Here is a 22,290-nt window from a genome sequence, read left to right as displayed (position 1 = left end):
GATAGCAACACATATCAAACAGTTTGGACACAGGCAACCAACAGCTTGACAATATGGGCATGATAAAAAAAACCAAAACCCTGCTGTCTTCTCTGGAGCGAAGCTCATTTAAAATGGCCTGAGCCTAAGTGAAAAACTGTTCTGTGGCCAGACTTATCAAAGTTTTGAATTTGGAAATAATGTACACAACTTCCTCTGAACTAAAAAGGAAAGGGACCATCTATCTTGTTATCAGCTCAAAAGTCTGCATATCTTATTGTATTGGGGTGCATTTGTGCCGGTGGAACAGGCAACCTGCACATCTGGAAAGGCACAGACAATGCCAAAAAGTATAGGTTAAAGAACAACATACGCTTCTATGCAGATGACTCTTCTTTTTCAGGGAAGAGAACGCTAAACCTCACACTGCATCTATAGGGTCGAGTTGCTGGACTGACCTGCCTGCTGTCCAGACCTTTCACTATCTGAAGACAATTGGTGGATCATGAAACACAAAATACAACAAAGAACACCCAGGACTGCCGTGCAGCTAGAATCCTATATCAGACAAGATGGGACAACATTCCTCTTCCAAAGATGCAGGAACTGGTCTTCTCGGTTCCCAGATGTTTACAGACTGCTGTTAAGGGAAAAGGTGAACATGGACCTGTCCCCATCTGTTACTTAGGGTTAGGGGTTAAAGGATAAGACCGGTTTTTTGACATTAGGCCCTTGATTTCACATTATAACATGATGTTCTACTCACCCCTGCTTGTTGTTGGTCATTTGGAGCTGTTCCGAAGATATTCGAGAGGCGTCTGGCTGCTCTCTTGAGATATTCGGCCATGAAACGGTTTCCTATGGGCAAGCTTATACAGGCACAAACTATGCTGTTTATAATTTATTAATTACTGTACATTAGCACTGATAACGTGGAGGTGCGTCGCTTACTTAAAAAAATCCGGGTTATTGTAATTTTGATTTTTTTGTCGTAAAGTGGGTGTTACTGACGTCATCGTCGTGCTACTACCACAGACAGCCCACAGACCTGCTGCCTATTTATTCATTCGGCTAAAATTCAAAATTAGTAACCCGGATTTTTTTAAGTAAGCGACGCACCTCCACGTTATCAGTGCTAGTGTAGAGTAATTAATAAATTATAAACAGCATAGTTTGTGCCTGTATAAGCTTGCCCATAGGAAACCGTTTCATGGCCGAATATCTCAAGAGAGCAGCCAGACGCCTCTCAAATATCTTCGGAACAGCTCCAAATTACCAACAACAAGCAGGGGTGAGTAGAACATCATGTTATAATGTGAAATCAAGGGCCCAATGTCAAAAAAACGGTCTTATCCTTTAATATCATCAGTAAAATATCCTACTTTCCACATTTGATATGTTTTATATGTTCTAATGTGAATAAACTTTGATTTGTGAGATTTGCAAATGACTGAATTCTGTTTTTATTTAAATCCTACAAAGAGTCTCAACTTCTTTTTAAGAAAATGTGAAATTCTGGGCAGATACTAATACAGATGTTAAAGATAATGATCTGGCCAGTGGCTAATCCTGATCATTTTTGTTATTTTTCTCCCACTTTGATTCCAGGGAAACAAAGAACTATGACTGAACAGAACGCTTTTTCAGCCCTTCATCAAACTGTTAGAAAGTTCTTTTCTAACATTGGCTGATGTTATCCTATGTGCACATTGTTCCCTGCAGGCAGAATCTGACATAATGCAAATATCATTTCTCCAAATACACTTTTGTGACTTGCAACAAAAAACAGTTAACGAACCCTTAGACCAATGCTAATCATTGTGAGGCTCAGGAATATAAAAAGAGGACAAAATGTTATCTGTGCAATGCCACATCTGACTAATCTACCGAGGACCAGACCTAGTCATCTTGAGGCTGGCCCATGCAGAAAAACATAATTGACATGGAAGTGAATGTCGGTCACTCAATTTTGGTAGACCTATAGGGCTTCGGGAAAAGATGCAGACTGACCCTGACCAGATCTATGACAATCAACCTGTTCACCTTGTTCATCTGCGAAACGGATATCTGCAACAGCGCAAACCGAAAGGGCACAGCAGACTGGAAGTACAGTGAGGAACTGTTTGCTAAGTAACAGTCAATATTCTGCTACTGTACTTACAGCTCACCACAAACAGAAAAGACTGCACTAATGCAACACTAATCCACATTGGCATACCGAAATGCTCTCAGCTAAGCATTTTTAACTATAAAAAAAGACCCATCTGAAATACCAATATGAATGGCAGCGTATGCTTTGTTTTGAGTATTTTAATTGCTTTATCTTTCAGTCTGAGAGGTTGAAACACGGAACTGAAAGTGTTACATCCCTCTGTGCTTGTATGATTAGTATCCATGATTATGATTAGCAACTGTCTTTATCCAATTTCACTTTAGACAAACTTTGTAACTATACCATAAGTTAATTACATTGCCACTGACTAAATGATAAAGTTGGGTTACATCTCTAAGATATGTTAACAAACAGTTAAGCAAAAGTAACAACACATAACACTAGTAGATGTTTGTGCAAATTTTTTTTTAATGCACTTTCACCCAAATAAAAAACGATGCGGCAGATGCAGCAAAGAGACTCAAGACAACGCTATCAGAGAAAGTGAGAAAGACTGATTCTTGGTACATCACCAAGCAGCTTCTGATGTTTTACAATGATCACATTCAGCCACTAGATGGCAGCATATAAATAAGAGAGGGGCAAGTGAATTTTCAGTGGGATCATATTTTTCTTGGATTAAGAAGTTCTTAGATTTTGTTGAACTATTGAAGTTATTAACTCTGCTTGTGTCTCCCAGCTGTAACATATGTTACCCCGAATCAGAGTGCTGTTATGAGATGGGCTTTTGGCATAAAAAAGTACAGAATCATTGATTTGATTCTGATCTTTTTTCAGTTCTTGAGGGAGAAGAGTTGGATAAACTTTGTTTGTATTGTGTACAAAAAGAAAGTAAAAGGCTAGTCACATCACCGTCACACCGAGGTACACAATGCCTAGTGCAGTGTAAGCAGTTGGGTGAGCAAAGAGCCAGAGCTGTGGTGTGTGGAAAATGCTAGTGGAGGCAGACAATGCAGCAGTCCGAGGCCTGACCAGCCCTCAGAGGGACAGGGGTCGCCTCACTGCGACAACAGACCCCGTCTCCCTCCCTTCTTTCTCTTTTTGTGACCTGCCACAGGATGGGCTCGGGGAGGACGCTGAAATTCGCCCTCTGCGAGGTGCTGCAGTTTGCAGGCCTGTGTGTGCCACTCTTTATCGTCATGCAGAGGTTCGCCGTCATCGTAGCAAAGGTCAAAACCTCGGCACAGCCCCCCGGCGACAGCAGCACTGCTTACTGGCTTATCGTGGCCTCCTCCATCGCCTATGTCACCTCTACGGCCCTGCTGGTCTGGGTTCCCCTGAAGTACATGGTCTTCATGAAGAAGAAGTTTCTCGTTGGGAGGAAGAAGTGGTGAGTTTCTGTGGAGCCACAAATGGAGGTCTCAGCTATGTGTGGTTATCACCTTGTCTCAGTGAAACACTGACAGAGACCTGACCAGCTGTTGTGAGTCTGACCAGGCCTGTGGCTGGTTTGGTATGGAAGTTTATAGTGGACTTTAAAAGTTGTAACCCACACAAGACCATCCACAAACATTTCACTCTCCACAAAATTGTATTTCATTACATTTATGTTGTGTAAAATCTTATGCACAAAAATGCGGAACAATTTGCAAACGTGCACAACCGCTGGTGTAAACATTTTGGATTAACTTGTACTTGTGAGGCAGGTTTTGCACATTTGTGCACCTCTACTCTTTGTGGATCACGTGACATGTGCGACTTCAGTCCTGTTTGAGGATTTTTGACAAGTTGGTACCAAAACTAATCTGTCAAACTAGACGAATCAAACCAATATGTAGAAAGGTCTGTGATTATCTCCATGCGTAGATATAGCCTATATTATTTTAATGTTTTGGAATAGCTGCGATTAAAAAATACGTATAACTTGCTCTGTAAATATGTACATTTAACATAAAAACTATAAAGGGTTTCACAAATGTAAATACCATCGCCAGTGAAATGCACGTGAAGTGAAAATGATGCATTTACAGACTGCTTTGTACACATGAAACAGATTTCACACATTTGTGAATCGCTTCCTGTCACTTTGTGAGGAGGGACTTTTGTGACTTCCCTCCTGCTTAATTTTGTCCAACTGGAATAGAGCAGGTCTGCAGAAAAAAGTACACAAATATAAAGTGTAGTTACTTCCGACACCGGCAGGTGGCAATGGGCAGACATATATAGAAGAGCACAAGAAAGAAGTAACCAGGCAAGGTTACTGGACAAGGTTGTAGAGGACAAGGGCAGGCTCTCCAGGACCCAGTAGCCCTTCCTGGAGAAGTGGATTCTGCTTTATCGCAGCAGTTTTAATTAAGACAGTAAAACAGTGTTCAATGCCACATGAACTTTTCTTGGAGAAGGTGCAAAAGTGAATGTATGGTAATAATAATGATAATAAGCCGTCCTAGCCAGCCAGCGAACATGTGTTAGCATAAAGCGTAAACTTCATTCAGTCCCCGTTTGTAGCATTGATGGCAAGGAGGCAGCTGTCTACGACATTAAATCTATTTGATCATATCAAGAGTTTCTTGCTGTTAAGTTGAAAAAATGTTAAGACAAGAAAAACATCTAGACTTTTTGTCTGTGTAGTGTGCATTGCATTTGCATATTGTGCAGCATAAGTTTGGTGTAAATTGCTAATTGTGGAGCTGCTGCAAAAACAAATTTGCTACATAGTTTAAATGATTTCCCGCTAAAGCAAGAAATGACAGCCCTTTGTCACAGTATTATGTTGTCAGAATAGAGGATGAAAAAAACAGCTGTGTCACCAAACTTTCGTGTAGATGATTCTGACAGCTGGATATGTACAATAATAGGTTTCCTGTTTTGAAAATGGAATTGTTGCTGAGTCGCATACCCAGAAAATGCATGTTAGTCAAACATCTCTGACTTAATTCTAATAGTTGAAATCCCTTTGTTGAACAGGACTATCAAAATGCACACGATGCTGCAGAGCGTCTTTGCGTCCTGCTTTAACGTAACTGAAAGCAGGCCAGAAATCTGCCTCCTTGAAGCAGGGCCAGACTGTGAAAAGGTAAATGAAACATTGCTGACAAAACCATTGGGTGTTTGAATAGCCTAAAGACACCCTAAATCATATTCAGGTTTCAAATGTGACACACTTAATGTTTACAAAAACTGCTGTCAGACTCCATCGTACAGGTTTTGTTGTGAATAATACAAGCTATAAGAAGAGCATGTTGTAGAGCTTTTCCAAAACATTCACACAGTGGCTTGCCAAAGCTTCCACCCCCTCTTGCTGTTTTTCCCATTTTGTTTTACATTACAACCTGTAATTGATTTTTATTGTTATTTCATGTAAAAACCTACACAAAATAGTTTCAATTGGTGAGGAAAAAAAAAAAAAGGAATATAAAAAGTGGTGTGTGCATATGTATATAGCCCCTTTGCTACAAAGCTCCTGAATAAGATCTGGTGCTACCAGTTACCTTTGTCACATAATTGGTTAACTAAGGTCCACCTGTGTGCAGTCTAAGTGTCACATCATCTCAGTACACCTGTTCTGAAAGGCCCCAGAGTCTGCAACACCACTAATCAAGAGGCACGCCCAAGCAAGTGACACCATGGAGTTCAAGGAGCTCTTTCAGCAGGTCAGGGGCGAAATACAAATCAAGATTAGACTATAAGAAAATATCCCAAACTTTGAAAATCCCACAGAGCACCATTAAATCCATCATCACAGAATGGAAAGGATATGGCCCACACCATAACAAATCTGCTTTTAGAGGGCTGTCCACCAAAACTCACAGACCGGTCAAAGAGGGCATTAATCAGAGAGGCAACAAAGAGACCAATGCTATCCCTGAAGGAGCTGGAAGGCTCCACAGAGGAGAGAGACTTATCTGTCCACTCCACAGAGCAGAGCTTTACAATAGAGTGGCCAGAACAAAAAGTCTTTGCTTACAGAAACAAATAAGAAAGCACATTTAGAGTTCGTCAATAGGAATGTTGGAGATGGAGCATTTCAAGTGAAAATACTGTTCGAAATCACAGTAAACCCCCCCCCCCCACACCCCCAACCCCCATAATGCCCAACCCTCATAAGGGTATGGATGATGGTCAGTCACCTCAAATGACAGTGCATAGTTGAAGAAAACTTATGGCATCCTAGCTTTACCTGGAAGAGTTTTCTCTGGACTTGATTTTCATTTGTGCTCCACACAGATATGTTTCACGGCTGCTGTCTTTAACTTTGCACATTTCTCTTGTTGGACAACCATTAGCATCTAAAATCAATGTGCCAGATAGGTTGTATTGGAGGATGGCAGTCGCCAAGCACTTTTGTTGTTGTCAAATCAATTGGCAAACACCTCTGTGCATTACCGCCATCTTGTGATGGTAGGAAAACATTACTATAAGTTGCCTGTTATAGCAAAATAATTCCATATCAAGACATTCGTGCACAACTATTTGATTTCTCACAATTGAATCACTATTTTGAACAGTGGAGAATCTTTGCCCATCCCTAGTGGGAGACTCCCTTCAAGGAAGAAGGTGCTCTGGTCTGATGAGACTAAAATGGAACTTTTTGACCATCAAGAAAAATGCTATTTGTGGTGAAAACCCAACACTTCTCATCACCTTTAAAAACACCATCCCCACAGTGGCAGGGATGTTTGTCCTTGACACGGACTTGGAAACTGGTTAAAACTGATGGAATGATGGATGGTGTTAAACAGGGAAATTCCCTGTTTCAGTTTAGAGATTTGAGACAAGGACAGAGTTTCACCTTTGAGCGGAACACTGACCTGAAGCATACTGCTAAAGCGCCACCCAAGTGGTTTAAAGGGAAATGTTTGAGAAATGTTGTTTGAATGTGTTGGAATGTACAAGTCAAAGCCCAGATCTCAATCCAATTCAGACTGTAGAATGACTGTACAGCAGCAGAACCCACCCAACTCTCAAAAGCTCTTCAGAAAGAATGTGTGTTGTTGGACAAATCACAGGTGCTAACATGAATGTCCAACATAAACCTGTCTATCAGATGCAGATGTCAGCAGCATGTTGTGTATTTAGAGCAGAATTAGAAGAAGCAATACTAATGAAGTCTCCAGTGACGGTTGAAACCCTAAAATTTGGCTAACAGAGAGCATATTTGAGTTTTGTGTAGACATTCAGTCTCAATACCGAATGTTTCTTGACTTAAAATCAGATTTTTCTGTATGTTGCAATGCAATGTTCTCCAAGCCATCAGGTACTTTGTCCCACAAATTCCTTTTGTGTGTTACATGTATGGTGGAATATAACATCCTAGTCCTACCCTCTTTTGCATTTGCACTCCCCGACAGATATGTTTTTAAGAAAAAAAGTGCAAGAAATAACTTACTTCCCTTTAAAAGTTGTTAGAAACCTCATAATTTGTCAGAACAAAATACACACATGACCTACTTCACTGAAAAGTCTACCATTAATTTTTGCTCACCCGAGGAGCTCTAAGAACAAAGTGATCGAGATTTACATTTTATAAACAGATCTAACTCAAGGCAGGATGCATCTGAACCTGGAACAAGAAAAAAGGGGCAGGTGAAGGGCGACGGCTTGGGAAGGGCCAGTTAACTGACTGTAGTGGGACAGAAGTAAGCAGAGTCTGCAGCATCATGTGCATTTAAACAATCCTGTTAAACAGACTGATTTAAACTTTTAAGATAAAGTCAGAGAAGTTTGCATTTTCTCAATATGTGACACTTTCCGCTATCTTTTTTTTTTAATTATTTTTATAATTGAGCGTTGCTATAAAAGAAAGAACTGAGATATAATTTTCTCTTTTCTCTCATAAAGCGTATCCTCTGCTAAAGGATATAACAAAGGAAGCATTGAAGCTCGTTTCCTTAGAATTTGAAGAATTCAAACAGCTCCTATCTTCTACTCAGATACTTCCAGGTCATTTCACTCAGTAAGGAAGGCGCCTAGGCAAAATAGACTATTAGACTATTCCACGGAGCCCATAGTAGCCTTCCCTTGCAAGTAGACTGTTTTGTTATCCCTGTCTTTAATTATCCGTGTATCACCACCTGCTGGTGTAGCGAGTAACTACACATTTCTAATCAAATGTATAATATTATTTGGGTACTTTTGACCCACTCGGTTCCAGTTGAACAAAATAACGCAAACACGTAGGAGTGAAGTCAGAAAAGCTTCCTACGCACTTATTTGTTTCCTAAATTGTCTTTTTTTTCTAAATTGTCTTTTTTCCAATTTGTCTCAGTACCTAACTTATTGCACTTACTCTAGCACTAGTTATGCTCTTAGCTGTTTGGTTTTGGAAGGAAATGCACTTTCTTGTGACCTGAAGTTCTTTTGCCTACCAATGTTGAACATACTTATTGTAAGTCCCTTTGGATAAAAGCGTCTGCAAAATGACCGTAATGTAATGTAATGTAAAAAGTCCCACCTCACGCTGACAGTAAACGATGTAAATGTGAAAATCATTGCGCTGAAACTTCCCTTTAAATGCATTTCAGTTTTGAAAGTATCTACGTTTGAATAAACTTCATTCTTACATGTAATCAAAATATTTACTTACAGAGCAGATAATACATATTTGTAAATCACTCTGTATTTTTGTGGATATGATTTTACAAACGAAATCTACAAAAATGCATGTTTGTCCGTGGAGCTGCTTGTGTATTGTTGCACAGATTTGTGGATTGTTAGAGTTATTAAAGTTCACTGAAAACATCCATTGTTTGGACAGCATTCGGTTGGTGAATACCATGAGATTGCAACTGTTGCAACTGTCAGTCTTCCTCTCTTATACTTTTAGTCTTCCCCCTCTTTTTTTTCTTTAATCAGGAGGCCTGTGGCCCTCGTATACGTGATCCTGTCCACATTGCCCTGCTTTGCCTTTCTCATCGCCAGCTCTGAGGTACAACCTGCAGTGGATCGTTTTTCATGTGCTTCATTTGTTACATCTGTTTATCTGTGCTCTGATCAAGACCTCTCACCTGTATGTTGCTATATTTGTAACATGAATAAGTCTGTTATTGTTCATCCTTCTAATATTTTTTTTTATATTCACATAGTCCAAAAACATAGCAAAATTAAATTTGCTGCAAAAAAGTAACATTTTGGAGCATTTAGGGCCATCATTGGAAGGTCTCTGTAAGTGATGATTTGTGAGAAGTCCTTTGGACAAGAAGCTACTGATAAGCAGCTTGGTTTCTCTTCCTGTCCATGCTTTCAAACCATCTGTCCATGAAGCGCATTTTCACTTCCTCTCTGGCTGCAGCCCAGGTCCTATTTGCTGTTTTACATAGCACTCTCCAAAGACCAAGCTGACCTGTTGGCCCCTACTTATCTGGTGCCTTTTCTGTAAGAGCCATAAATTCTGTTAGATGACCCGTTTGTCTGCTTTGTTCTGTGTCCTGTTGGTGTGAAGTCCTGACTCAGGCAAATAACAGAGCTGAAAGTGATATATTGTAGCTCACAAAGTTCATTATTGACTGATGGGTTCAGGTCAAATGTATTTATTTTTAATTAGTGTATCGTTATTTGTGCAGGTGCAGATAAATAACAACATAAAGCACGATACGTTCACAGAGCTCCCAGTGTCACTGGTCCTCTTTTCGCTCATCTGTATCGATGTTGTGGAGAGGATACGCCACTGCAGACTGACTGGCCAGGGTGAGCGCAGCTCAGAACACATTACACAAATCAGTCACTGAGTTCTGTAGTTCCTGAACTTTCCCGTACTTCTATAGTGATACACACCTGGTTTTACACTGCAGGGGTTCTGAGACAACAGACCAGGAATAGGTCTTTACATCGTGTATCCAGAACAACTCAGCCATCTAGTCTGAGGAAAGGAGAAGGACATTTGTCAATGCTCAATTTACCAAAGAGAGAAACTACAAGTACCCAGTTCTGAAAACAGTATTATGTGGTTTCTGTGTTTTTTTCCCCCTAAGAATACTGTGATAAGTTTAAAAACATATGAATAAAGACGTGAAGGGAATTTCTTTTTAGGAACTGCTGTGGACACGAACTGCTGTGGGCCTATAGTTGTATCTGGGTTACAGTCTTGTTTCCAAAGAATGCTTCATGCTGAGTCAATGTAAATACTGACACAAAGCAATGATTTGCAAATGATTTAAGTTCTATATTTAACTTAAAGTAGCATTACGGATGTTGAAATTGTATTGTTTTTTAAAACAAATACACAGTGACAGCAACATATTTAAAAAAGTTGGGCTGGGTTGCATATTATATTATATTAAAAAAGTGTTTGGAAAATGAGGAAACTAACTGATGCTTTAAAATTAAATGTATTCCCATTCTTAACTGATACAGGATTTTATCTGCTGAACAATGCTGGACCTCACATATTGTATTATTTTTTCTTAATGCTTTGAATATTGTTACTTTGTAACAAGTCTGTACTGTGGGCAGACCAGACCCTGACTCTTCCCCTATGTGTTGTCTTACTCGAATAAGCAACATCTTCCCTGGATACATAGTGTTCCCAAAACCTGTATATCTTATCATAGCACTAATGGTATTACACCAGTATTATTATTGTCCTATTACTGGCTTCTTGCCAGTTTGATTTATTTTAGAGCTCTTTCAGTCTTTCAGTGCCCCTCTCCTAACCTTATCCGATACATTTTCATTGCTGGATTTTCTGTTGAATATAGGGTGTCGGTGACTGTCTGTGTTTGTTTTTCCTTTGTTCCGTACAGCTAACGACATGGATAGAGATGCTGAAATCCCTTCCACTGTCCTCACACATGTGGAGCAGGTGACACCAGTAACTCCCATCACTCCAGCTGTGCCGGGGCCAGCTGTGCCCGGGCAAAGTGTGCCTGCACCCATGCAACCAAGCCAGCAACCAACCCAGCTCAATGACAGGAGCCAGAATGGAGCAGCAGCTCGACCAGAGACCAATGGGACAGTCCCGGGGATACCAGGAACCCCTGGCAGGCCATTCAGTATTTCTGGACTGAGCTCTCGATCAGCAAGCACCTCAGCGTACCGTATATCTCCATACGCCTACACGGGCCCTCTGAGGTTCCTGTGTGCCAGTGATGCCCGAGCAGATGTGTTTGTGGACAGCTTCATGTTCTGGATGGATACAGTGGAGATGGTGAGAGTGGCAGGACACCCTCTGGTCTACTACTCAGGCTGGGTGTTCCCCATCTACATCTTCAGCTACCTGTCATGCTTGCGTGTGGTGGTCATGCCCCACAGCCCCTTGCTCTCCTCGCTGGGAGTTGCCCTGCAGGACTTACCCTTCTTCTTTGTGCGCATCGGCCTCATTGCCTTCTTCGGCTTTGTCACGCCCGTCCTCTATCTGATGAAGAACCTGCTGGTGTGTCTGGCCTTCGTCTATTTTAACTTCATGACCAAGCTGAGGGTCTTCAATACAGAGAGGATGTTCTTTTGAGACCAAGACAGCAAGGACAAACAGTGCAACACTGAAAAAGGTGTTGGGAGACTTAAACAAGAAACGCAGCCTGATGGCATTCAGAAGGTGGTTGCACCAGCTCTCCATACGTTTAAACTTAGCAATGAGAAAAAGTTCAAATGGTATGAGCGCAAACTAGTTATTTAGTTGAGTTTTATTATAGTCAAAGACGAAATGTGGAATATAGTCTACAAACCTGACATGATGCCCATTAAAAGGCAACTTTATAAGCAACTAAATCTGGAAAAGTGGCATCTGCAACACTTAAAAAAAAATCATTTTAAATCAGAAAATGTTAAAGCAGCTCATGAAAACATCATTTGGGTTTTGATAGTTGTCATTTTCGCAACTACCTGTTTCCATAATTCAATATTTCTGTATTGAGTTTTAATGGTGTAACCTGGCTTAATAAGTCATTATTTTAAAAGTAGTTTAGGAGGAACTTTATACTCAAACTTAGCGGTGGATTTAAAGATAGCTGGTGCAACCAAACCAAGTATGAATTTGCATCTGCAAGACATTACAAAAAAAACAACAACTGAAGAATAAAAAACATGATGGTACTATACACAGGCCAAAAGGGAGCTCTTAGGCAATTGAAGTTATGTGTCAAATGATGTGTTGTGTTATGTTTTATTACCTTTCTGTGCAAACATACTTTTTTAACCCCTCAGAACCCTTGACCTTCACCAAGCATGGCACTTTGGGAATGTCCCTGTAATGTCACTTGAGAGTTAATAGCAGATTTTTTTTCTACCATCATAAGGTGTGGCAAATATGTAAAAGAATAAATCCATGTTGTTTAAATTAGAGTTTTTCTTTGCTAAGTTAATACTCACAAGAGGAAAAAAGTGTGAGTTTGTATCACTGATACATTTATTTTAATATGATAAATAAAGAAACTCCTAAAATATTTGTTTGAGCTTAACTCATGATTTGCGATATGGACGGATTTGACCAACAGTGTGTGCTTGTTTTTGACCTCCATTTACACCTTTTTTTTTTTACTAGAATTCATCTCATTCACTCCAAACAGCTGCCAGATATGAAAAAAAGTTTTCCTGTCATTCTGCAACATTTGCATTATAGAAAAGAGCAGCAGAGGAAACAACGTCACTGTACCTGTGAAATGATCTGGGAGTAAACACCAAAGCCATCCAACACACAAAAGTTAACGTCTCAAACAAAAAGGTTTAATGTAACGTAAAAAGAGATTAAATTACTAATATATTTTAATATCAGTTGATTTGATTGATAACAACACATAAGACAACATATCAAATGTTGAATCTCAGATATTTTAAAAAAATGTTTTCAGTTGGTAAGGGCAGGCCAGTTCAGCACCCAGACTCTTACTGCAGAACCCCAAATCCTGTAAATATTGTTTAGCTCTAAATGTGTCCTCACGAATGTACAAAAGTACAACTGTTTTTGACAAAAAGATGGATGTTACACTTTGGCCTGGATAATGCAGTGTCTGAGATGTATAAAAGAGAGAAAAGAACACAGTTCATTCAACCAATAAGTCTGTTTTGGATCATTTTGTTCTGTTCTCTGACCTGGTTTGGTCAAGAACCTCCAACACACTGAGTATACACTCCCAGTTCAGCATTAAATGGTGTAAAAACAAGAGTAAAAAAGCTGGTGTTCATGGAGGAGGATTTATCAACTGCCCAAGGGATTTCTCTCAGGAAATGGTTTAATCACAGGCCCAGTATACATGTTGGCTTGTTGAATTTACAAATTGATCTGCTGCCCCCAGGAAGCTGACAAACACATTACTGTAGCTCTGAATTATATTTCAAGGCAAATGTATTTCACAGATACATAGCCAACTAATCTGGATCCACATCTATATTGGCTTGAGCGGCATTTGTGGGCACACTAATGGGGGCATAGTGATCAGACAATCATTTGCCCAAATGGGGACCAAGATCTCCTGTTGCTCTCTTTAACTATTGACTTATACTATAAGTTATTTTGACAGATAATTTCTGTATTCTAACTTGAGGCCTCGTTGATCTCTCAGAGACCCTGTCCCCAAAAACACATAATTATGTGCTCTAAACAACTAATCAATTCTGCTCTCTGGGTAACTTAGCATTCACATTAGGCTTTTTTTAATTTATTTTTTTACAAATAACATTTCTAAACTTAAAAATGACACTTTCATAAATGAATGTAAAAATATATCATGCAGGCCTTCTTTTTTTCTGTCCTTTCAGATTCTGTAAGCTGACTTTCATTTTCTCGCCTAATAGTTTGATCCCACTTCCTCCTCTGTTTTGCCAAGAAAAGTCTGCCTATGGAAGAAGTTTGTCCAGCCAGAACTACCCATGTGACAGGATATCCATCAGTGTGATTAAGAGGAGGACACCTTGGCTCTGTGTCACTGGTGAACTTTGTCACATACCTTTGCACACAAATCTGTCCTACAGCCACATTCACAACCAAGTTCAAGCCAGAGACTGAGGATGTTACCCTGTTTGAAATTTGCTGTGGTTCTCTGTCTCCTGCAAGTTCTCTGCATCACCGCTGATATAGGTAAGTACTCCAGACACATTTCTTGTTTCAGTAAGTTTGACTGTGATGGAGTAATTAAATAACTTCCTCTCCAGACAGTGGAACCTTCCTGATCTTCAACCAGGACCACAGCAAGTGCGTAAAAGTGGAGAAAGCCACTTCAGTAACTCTGGCTCCATGTAATCCACGTGCCAAGGAGCAGCAGTTTCGCTGGGCTTCTGAGTCCCGCCTCCTCAGTCTGTCCCTCAAACTGTGCCTGGCTGCCACAGAGATAAAAGATTGGGTGAAGGTAGTTCTCTTTGAATGCGATGAAAACAATATTCTTCAGCACTGGCAGTGCAAGAACGAGACCCTTTTTGGCCTAAAAGACCAGGACCTGCACCTAAACTGGGGAAACCGCCAGGAGACGAATGTTATGATCTACAAAGGCTCAGGGGTGTGGAGTCGCTGGAGACTATTTGGCACTCAGAATGATCTTTGTTCAAAAGGGTTTCAAGGTAGGAATTCTTTGTCCACAATCGACAAATCCACAATGTTGTCCACAGTGGGAGCTAAAATGGAGGGTGCAGCAGCTTTCTAGGAGGTTTGGAAATGTGTTTCAGAGAGTCCCTCAGCAGTGTTTTATTATAATATTGAACAGACAATGAAAATATATACTGTATAAACTTAATTCAGATAACAAAATATGTGATTTATACAGAAAAAAAGGGATTTCTGATAAATGATCACTTGTGTGGAAATTCAATAATTGTGAAAAAAATTCCACCTTCAGGGAAATGGTTTGTGGTTATAAAGTGAGGAGCGAAATTTTACCACATAAGACCCATAAGTGCAGCTGATAACGATGAGACATTTGTATCTTGGTGCACGTGCAGCCAGCACTACACACTGTCCAGAGTGGCACAACTGGCCATGCATAGCTGGCTGTTGGGTTCACAGAGTTCTAGCATCAAAGTTAGACTTGAATACATTTGGAATTGGTTCACAACCAGTCCTTTTCATGAGTTAGAGCAATCTAAAGGCAAATCAAGCAACAGCATCACGTCATGCATCATAAACTAGACCTTTTGCATATTTTGTTGTACTTTTTGTTTAAGGTTCTTCATCCAGCCCACTCGAATATAAAAAAAGCTCAGTTTAGCTTTGGCAATTAAGACAACAAGTCCATTAAGAAACAGCTTTTTAAATTTGGTGTGGAAAACCTTTGATATGGGAGTGAAAACCTACAACCAGCTGCCAGAGTCATGAGGAAATCCATCCTAGAAAACGGTCATAGCATAAGGAAAGTAATGCTCATAATGTAGTAACAACATGTCCATACAGTTTCTTATCATCTTTAAATCTGTGATCTGTTTCTCCTCAGAGACTTTCACGATAGGGGGTAATGCTTTTGGAGCCCCCTGTCAGTTCCCATTTAAGTTCCATGAGAAGTGGTATGCTGACTGCACAAAGGAAGGTCGCACAGATGGACAGCTGTGGTGTGCTACGGACAGAGATTATGACAAAGCAAAAAAGTGGGGGTTTTGTCCAAACAAAGGTGAGTAACATTTACATTAATTAACCTTCAAAAGGTCAACGTATATCTATAATAATCAGCACTCCTAAAGAGTTGCAAACTCTTTGCACAATTTGCTGATTGACGAAAGAACTCCAGACCATGCATAATCATATCGTCATCATTTTATCAAGAGGTTGGTGCTTACAGGTCTGGTTTCTGACCCCTCTCCCCTGTTCTCCCGCAGCAGAACAACACCACCACTTCCTCTCATGTTGTCAACAAAGTACTGTCCTTATTTTCCTCTTGTCTTCTCCCTGACGCTGCTGTAAAGCGAGAGCAGGAAGGGAACAGGAAAATAAAGGGATCTCACTTTACAATAGCCCCTCATGAAAAAGCTCTTTCCTAGATAAGAATGTAGATGTTTATCAAGCTGGATACTTTATTGACCTCCTTATTGTCCTTCTTTGTCAACAGGTCAACATTACTTTAAGGTAATAGTGTAAACAATTTATTTTATTTTTGGTTTTAACTTGTTGAGTTATGTGTATTTAATATGATCTAGCCTCCACTGGGTGGGACACTGACCCAGTCACAGGGGTTCAGTATCAGAGGAATGCACAGGCAGTGCTGACCTGGCATCAGGCTAGGAAGAGCTGCCAGCAGCAGGGAGCTGATCTCCTCAGCATCGTAGAACTACACGAACCTATGTTGACATATTGTTGAAAATGAATTTCTGTCATATTCATGTGTTGACAAAGGGTTGACAAATCACTTGGGAACCTTTCTTTGGATTGGGCTGAACAGCTTGGATGTTGAGAGCGGATGGCAGTGGAGCAATGGAAACCCGTTCAGATACTTAAACTGGGCCCCTGGTTAGTGTAGAAATTCTATTGTAAGATATGTTTTTAATGACTGGAGCAACTTAAGTTAATTCTCTCATTTATCATCAATGAACCAATGTTTCCAACAGGTCATCCTTCCTCAGAACCTGGGCTCACCTGTGCAACTCTAAATGCTGCAAAGGCCTCAAAGTGGGAGAGCAGCACCTGCACCAAGAAACTTGGCTACATTTGTCGAAGAGGAAACTCTACCAGTCTAAACCCACCACACAGTAAAATCCCCATCCAACACACTCAGAATGTGGTTTACTTTTGAAGTAAGTCCTTACTGTCCAAACCGTAGTTGATTATGTTCCTTAGCTCCATCTGTGTGTATCCACAGTCAAAGCGCCCAGCTTCTGCCCCAGTCACTGGGTTCCTTATGCAGGTAACTGTTTGTACCTGGAGAGAAATAAAAAGATGTGGGCGGACAGTGGAGTACAACCACCTGCAGACAAAATAGATCTTTTATCTGCAAAAGGATGAAAAGTAAGTTTAATCAGTTCTTCTTTAATTTCTAATTGACTTATCAGTCACTAAGACAGAGTATTTATTATCTTTTTTTTTCTCCAGTTATTCCACCCACAGAAAAGCCTCCATCTTTTGGTAAGTCAATAGAATCGACTTTAAATACATTCTGAGTAAAATATTGCAAGCTTCAAATGCATAACTGATAACCGACTTCTGTCTGTGTTGCCTCCTCAGTAGTGTTGAAGAACCTTCACATGGATCTGCTGGCATCACTGTGGCAACAGTACTGATTGTAATTGCCATAAATGTAGCACCGCGTTAGTTCTGGCAGACCACACTAGTCAACGCGGCCTTTGCCTATTGGCTGACGCCGACCCAACCCTTATGGCTGTCCACAACCAGCTGCGCTCAATGGGTAATCAGCTGCTGCTCGCAATTGGATGCTGGCATTTGGGGCGCTTCATTTAAACTTGGTTTGCTGTCACTGCTTTTTTTTGCTTTCTGCTTGCACCCACCACCTCCCCTGCTCCACTGACTTCTCATTGCCAAACAATGTCATACTGTTGTTCATTGTTGCTTGTTCTGTTCTAGGGGGTTTGTTGCCTTTACAGCAAATGGAAGGCACTCCACCTGAGGATGCTGCTGTTCCCTGTCTTGGCTTCCATGGAGCTCGTGGAAAAGTCGGGAACTTCCTCCGAACAGAGCCATACCGCCAAACATAATTGTATGCATTCAGAATAAGCTTCTGAAATTCATCTCTGTTTCTCGTCTCGTTTTGACGAGAGTGGTTCTGACAGAATTGGACTTGGTGCCTTCCTCCTCTTCCGTAAATGGATACCCACACCTGTGCTGGGAGAGTGATCTTGTTGCACCCTTGAAAATAACTAAAAAAATCAAAATAGATATTCTCTTTTGTGCAACTTTATTAAACAAAATCACCAGTTCGAGCATACAGCATGTGTAGTTTTCTCTTTGCGTATTAATCACAGGTCATGAACTTTCAACTCCTATCAGGCATTGTGTCGTTCTTAACGGGGTATTATCATGACAGAAATCTATAAAATAAATGAAACAAACTAAAGTAATTTTAACACATATTTAGCCCTAAACCAAATTAATTGTTTTAACTAAATAGTAAATAAAATAAATGCTCTCCCAATAAAATAAATATACCTATTAATTGAATATCACGTTCTTAACATATTTTCGGGGCTTTACACACTTTTGACAATAAGTTATACTCAAACAATCCTAACCGAGTCCCCGTGAGCACCAAAGGCCTTGTGGCCAACATAGAGCAGAATGAGCAGGCGTAGAAAGAACAAAGGTGGTTGGCAATATCATAATGATCAGAGATTTGCATGCTTTATTTTGGATAATTTTAAAAGGAAGAGGATGTCTAAGAAATCCTCTAGTGATAACTGTCTCAGAGATTATAGTCATGTTGATTCCTCTGCATGCAGTGGCACCACACTTATTAGGCACATAAATCCAATTTAGGGTCGCAGTGAGGCTGGAGCCTATCATGTCGTCAGTCCACACAGAGACAAATGAGACACACAGCCATACACACTCACGCTCACTCCTCGGGACATGCATGTTTTTGGACAGTGGGGGGAAGCCGGAGTACCCAAAGAAAACTCATGCATACACGGGGAGAACATGTAAACTCTACACATACAGGACCCAGCTGGTATTTAAACCTGGAATCCTCTTGTTGTGAGGCAATAGTGCTAACCACCACACCACCGTGCAGTCACTCAGCACAAGATTGTGTAAATAACAATCAATCCAAATTGAATATGATCATGTGTTTTATGAAATACGTACAGATGTTTTGGAATCAAGCACTAAATCAAGAAAGGTGAATATGTTTTGAATGCAAACTGACAAATCTCCCTTAACTGGGGTGCTTGTTCATAATCCTCACTGGCTGTTGATCAGCTTACTTCTTTTCTATGATAATGTAAATATGTACCAAATAAATAAAAATGTACTGAATTACTGATTTTGCTTTTTTTTTAAATATATTTCTTTTTTTTTTGTCTAATAGTCCACATACATTTAATAGAATTATATAGAATTGTAAGATGCACCAAGCTTATATAAGAAAACCATAGCGGTTTTGAATCTGATCACAATCTACTATGGATGCAAGTTCAGGAACGTACATTTAGCCAAGATCTGCTATAATGGTCATAACAGTAAAGCTAACACTGCTTCTTAATAGGTAAAGTGTTACTATTATGTGTTATGTTGCCTAGTCACTATCAACTACTTCTGTGTTGCATCAAGTACAGCTGAGACTTACTGGACGTAAAGAAATAACAAAGGTTTTTACAATTCATCTTCTAGCAATGTGAGTGTATTCGCAATGACTGATGGAAATCCATCCAGTTGTTTTTGAGATATTTCAATTTTGTGGGTTGATAGACTTAACATGTCAAAGAATCCAAAGCTCTCTCTCTCTATATATATATCATACTGACAAAAAAGACTGCAAACAAGTTTCCACCAAAATCCAACAGCTTATTTATTCTTTGAGTTGGTACATTATTTTGTATAACCAGGAACATATTTATGCTATGATTGATTTTCAGTAAAGCTGTCATACATTTGCCTCATGCCTCCCTCAGCCAAAAAAATCTGTGGAAACTTCAGCCACCTTTACATTACACTCCATTTAGCAGATGCTTTTCCAAAGTGACTCACATTATGGGAATCTTGACCAAGAAGACTTTGAGAGGTGAGCTGCGGAACGAACCAGTACCCTTTCGATTTCAAGGCAGCCATCCTACCTCCTTAAAGGCTGATTCATACTCCGTGCAACCTCGCTCATACTAGCTGGTCGCAAATGGCGCAAACGGTCACGTGTCCCAAAATTCCGCCACGCCCCCCGTTGCAAGCTAGAAAATCCTCGCGCGGCGCAAGGGCGCGCACACAACTTTTTTTCTGACTTCACGCGCGCTCAACTGGAAACAGCTGACCAAGAAAAAGAAAAAATGAACACTGCAGAGACCGCGGTGACCGAGAGGGTGCGCCTCTACAAACATCTGTACGACACGTCTATGAAGTTACACTGGGACAACGTTGTCCCAAAGGACAACGTTTGACAACGTTTGACAAAGTTCGTCTTGTTGCAAAGGACGAACATTCCACCTTCTCTTCTGTTTTTGCCGCAGCCGCTTAGCTCTGAGATACATATACAGTTCTACACCCAGAGAAAATTCATTCCGCATCCGCATCGGATGTGCCAGCCTCTGCTGACGTGACACCACAGGTGGCATTGTGTATGCTTTCTTCGTATGCTTTTCAGCTTGTTTCCTCAACAGTGACGCCCGCTGGTCTGGAGAGAACTGCAAATGTGACGCATACTCGGCGCAAACTGCGCTCATGAGCTGAAGGAACTGTGAAGGGGCTGGCGCTTTCGATGACGTTATTAATGGTTCTCGAGCCAGAACAGTTGCGCGGTTGCGCCAAGTAAGAATCAGGCTTTAGCCACAGCCACCCTACCTATAATCACACATGTGACATGATATTGATCGCTGTGATCAATACCACTTTATCGCCTATTCAGTTTTGATATGAAAGTAAACTGCAGTAATGTTCTCCCCTTTTTGAATGTTGCTGCATTCCTGGATCTCTTAGATATCCTGTGCATTACTGTTAATGTACTGTAAGAAAAGGTTCTGAAATGACCAGGATAAATATCAAAAAAATTATCTTAATATAAGTCGTAGACAAATGCAGTCTAACAAAAAAAGAATTCTGTAATCCTTAGTGTTCATCAATCCAAACTAAGAAAAACTGTCAACGAATGCAGCATGACCTAATCTTTGTCGGAGTGTCCTTCAAAGACCACACTATGAGGTTAAAGTTTATCTAATTATTTCACCTAATCCTAAATTAGGTGCAATAAATATAATTAAAACAGCTAAACACATACTCTTTGTTAATGTGTTCACTATAAGAAAATTAATGACCAAAAGTGGCGTCCTTTAAAGTGTTCGGTGGACACATGGGAGGCACCAAACTTCAATCCAACTTTGAAACATGGTTGAGGAAGCATCATGATTTGGGGTTGCTTTTCTTCCCAAGAGTCTTGATGCCTTGCAAGTGCTGAGGGAAAAAAATATTTTAAATTAAATTATAAACACACACTGGTAAATCGGCAAAAGAATTAATAAAACATAAAAAAATTCCTGTTCCTGAAATGGCCAAGTCATTTCAAACGAGTTTATTGTTCAGTTAAAACTGTAATGTTGATTAACTGAAACAGTTTTGTAAGGAGGAATGGTCCAGAATTCCTACTCATTGCTGTGCAGGTCTCATAAGCTGCTACAGCAAACAACTGATGGAGGTGCTGCTGCTAAAGGAGGCTTACTGTGAGGGATTACTGAGTGAGTTCAGTAAAGATGAGAAAAGTGGAACTGCTGGTGGGATATTTGTCTTGTCACATTTAGATTTTGTTTGATATAATTGTGACACAGATGGAGATAAGACAATATTTACATGTAATTACTTCAGAAATCCTGGGAATTTCAAAGGATTCACACCTATCATTGCTGGTATCATTGAGGCCCCGCCATAAAGAGAACTTGCTATACCAACAATATAATAGAGCCTATAATAGATCAGATTATAGATAATTTGAAATGCAAACCAAATATTTTTTAGGGGGAGGAGTGGGGGGAGGGGGGGGGGGTTGAAGATAAAATAGAGGGAATCAAACATCAAAAGGAGTCAACACAACTTTGTTTTCAAAGTTTTACTCTGTCAAGCATCAGCAATTCATGTACCTCTACCAGAGTCTTTGGTAGAGCCTTTGGATCCATATCTATATTGGCTTGAGCAGCATTTGTGGGTATTTCAACACTAATGAGGCCATAGTTATCAGACAATCATTTCCCCAAATGGGAACCAAGATCCCCGCTGCTCTTTTTGTCTACTTACTTAGATCATTTCAGAAATCTCTCAGGGGTCCTGTCCCCAAAAACCTGTCGAATCAGACAAAATCAAACATGATTTAAAACATATTTAATTAGGTACTCTAAAACACTAATAAATTCTGCTCTCTGGGTCATGCGGGAAAAGATTTAGCACTCACATTTGGGATTTTTTTTGTTTTTTTAACAAATAACGTTTCTAAACTTGAAAATAACTCTTTGATAAATGAGTGTAAAAATACATCACACATTTCTTTTATTTGCCATTTCAGATCCTGTAAGTTGACATTCATTTTCTGCTGCTTTCAGCTGATTTGCCAAGAAAAGTCTGCTTATGGAAGTCGTTTGACCTGCCGGAACTATACCCATGTGACAGGATATCCATCAGTGTGATTAAGAGGAGGACACCATGGCTT

The 22,290-nt window shown here is 40.1% G+C and overlaps 2 protein-coding genes across 4 annotated transcripts; both read left to right on the top strand.

The window, feature by feature from the left end:
* Nucleotides 1-3,210: 3,210 nt before the first annotated feature.
* LOC142370083 (transmembrane protein 236) lies at nt 3,211-12,335 on the top strand. The gene is made up of 4 exons (XM_075452506.1): nt 3,211-3,482; nt 8,948-9,020; nt 9,655-9,778; nt 10,834-12,335. Exons 1-4 carry the CDS (start codon nt 3,211-3,213, stop codon nt 11,535-11,537), a joined length of 1,173 nt encoding a protein of 390 aa, XP_075308621.1. The 3' UTR covers nt 11,538-12,335.
* A 1,606-nt stretch (nt 12,336-13,941) lies between these two features.
* On the top strand, nt 13,942-18,932 carry LOC142370368 (macrophage mannose receptor 1-like). 3 transcript variants are annotated; one of them, XR_012767850.1, is made up of 9 exons: nt 13,942-14,102; nt 14,177-14,578; nt 15,445-15,618; nt 16,338-16,451; nt 16,550-16,690; nt 16,801-16,946; nt 17,031-17,063; nt 17,163-17,343; nt 17,520-18,932. XR_012767850.1 is itself a non-coding variant. In XM_075452903.1 (8 exons), the coding sequence occupies exons 1-6, from the start codon at nt 14,033-14,035 to the stop codon at nt 16,941-16,943; spliced, it is 1,044 nt and encodes a 347-aa protein (XP_075309018.1). In that variant the 5' UTR covers nt 13,942-14,032; the 3' UTR covers nt 16,944-16,946; nt 17,031-17,063; nt 17,166-18,932. The 3 variants fall into 3 exon arrangements, 2 of the variants coding, with proteins under 2 accessions (XP_075309018.1, XP_075309017.1); XM_075452903.1 differs by having other exon boundaries at nt 17,166-18,932; XM_075452902.1 differs by having other exon boundaries at nt 17,163-18,932.
* The last annotated feature ends 3,358 nt before the right edge of the window (nt 18,933-22,290 follow it).

The sequence above is a fragment of the Odontesthes bonariensis genome, chromosome 20 (genome assembly GCF_027942865.1).
Source record: "Odontesthes bonariensis isolate fOdoBon6 chromosome 20, fOdoBon6.hap1, whole genome shotgun sequence".
Lineage (NCBI taxonomy): Eukaryota > Metazoa > Chordata > Actinopteri > Atheriniformes > Atherinopsidae > Odontesthes > Odontesthes bonariensis.
Note: the sequence above shows the minus strand (reverse complement) of the source record. Positions and strands in the feature narration are given on the sequence as shown.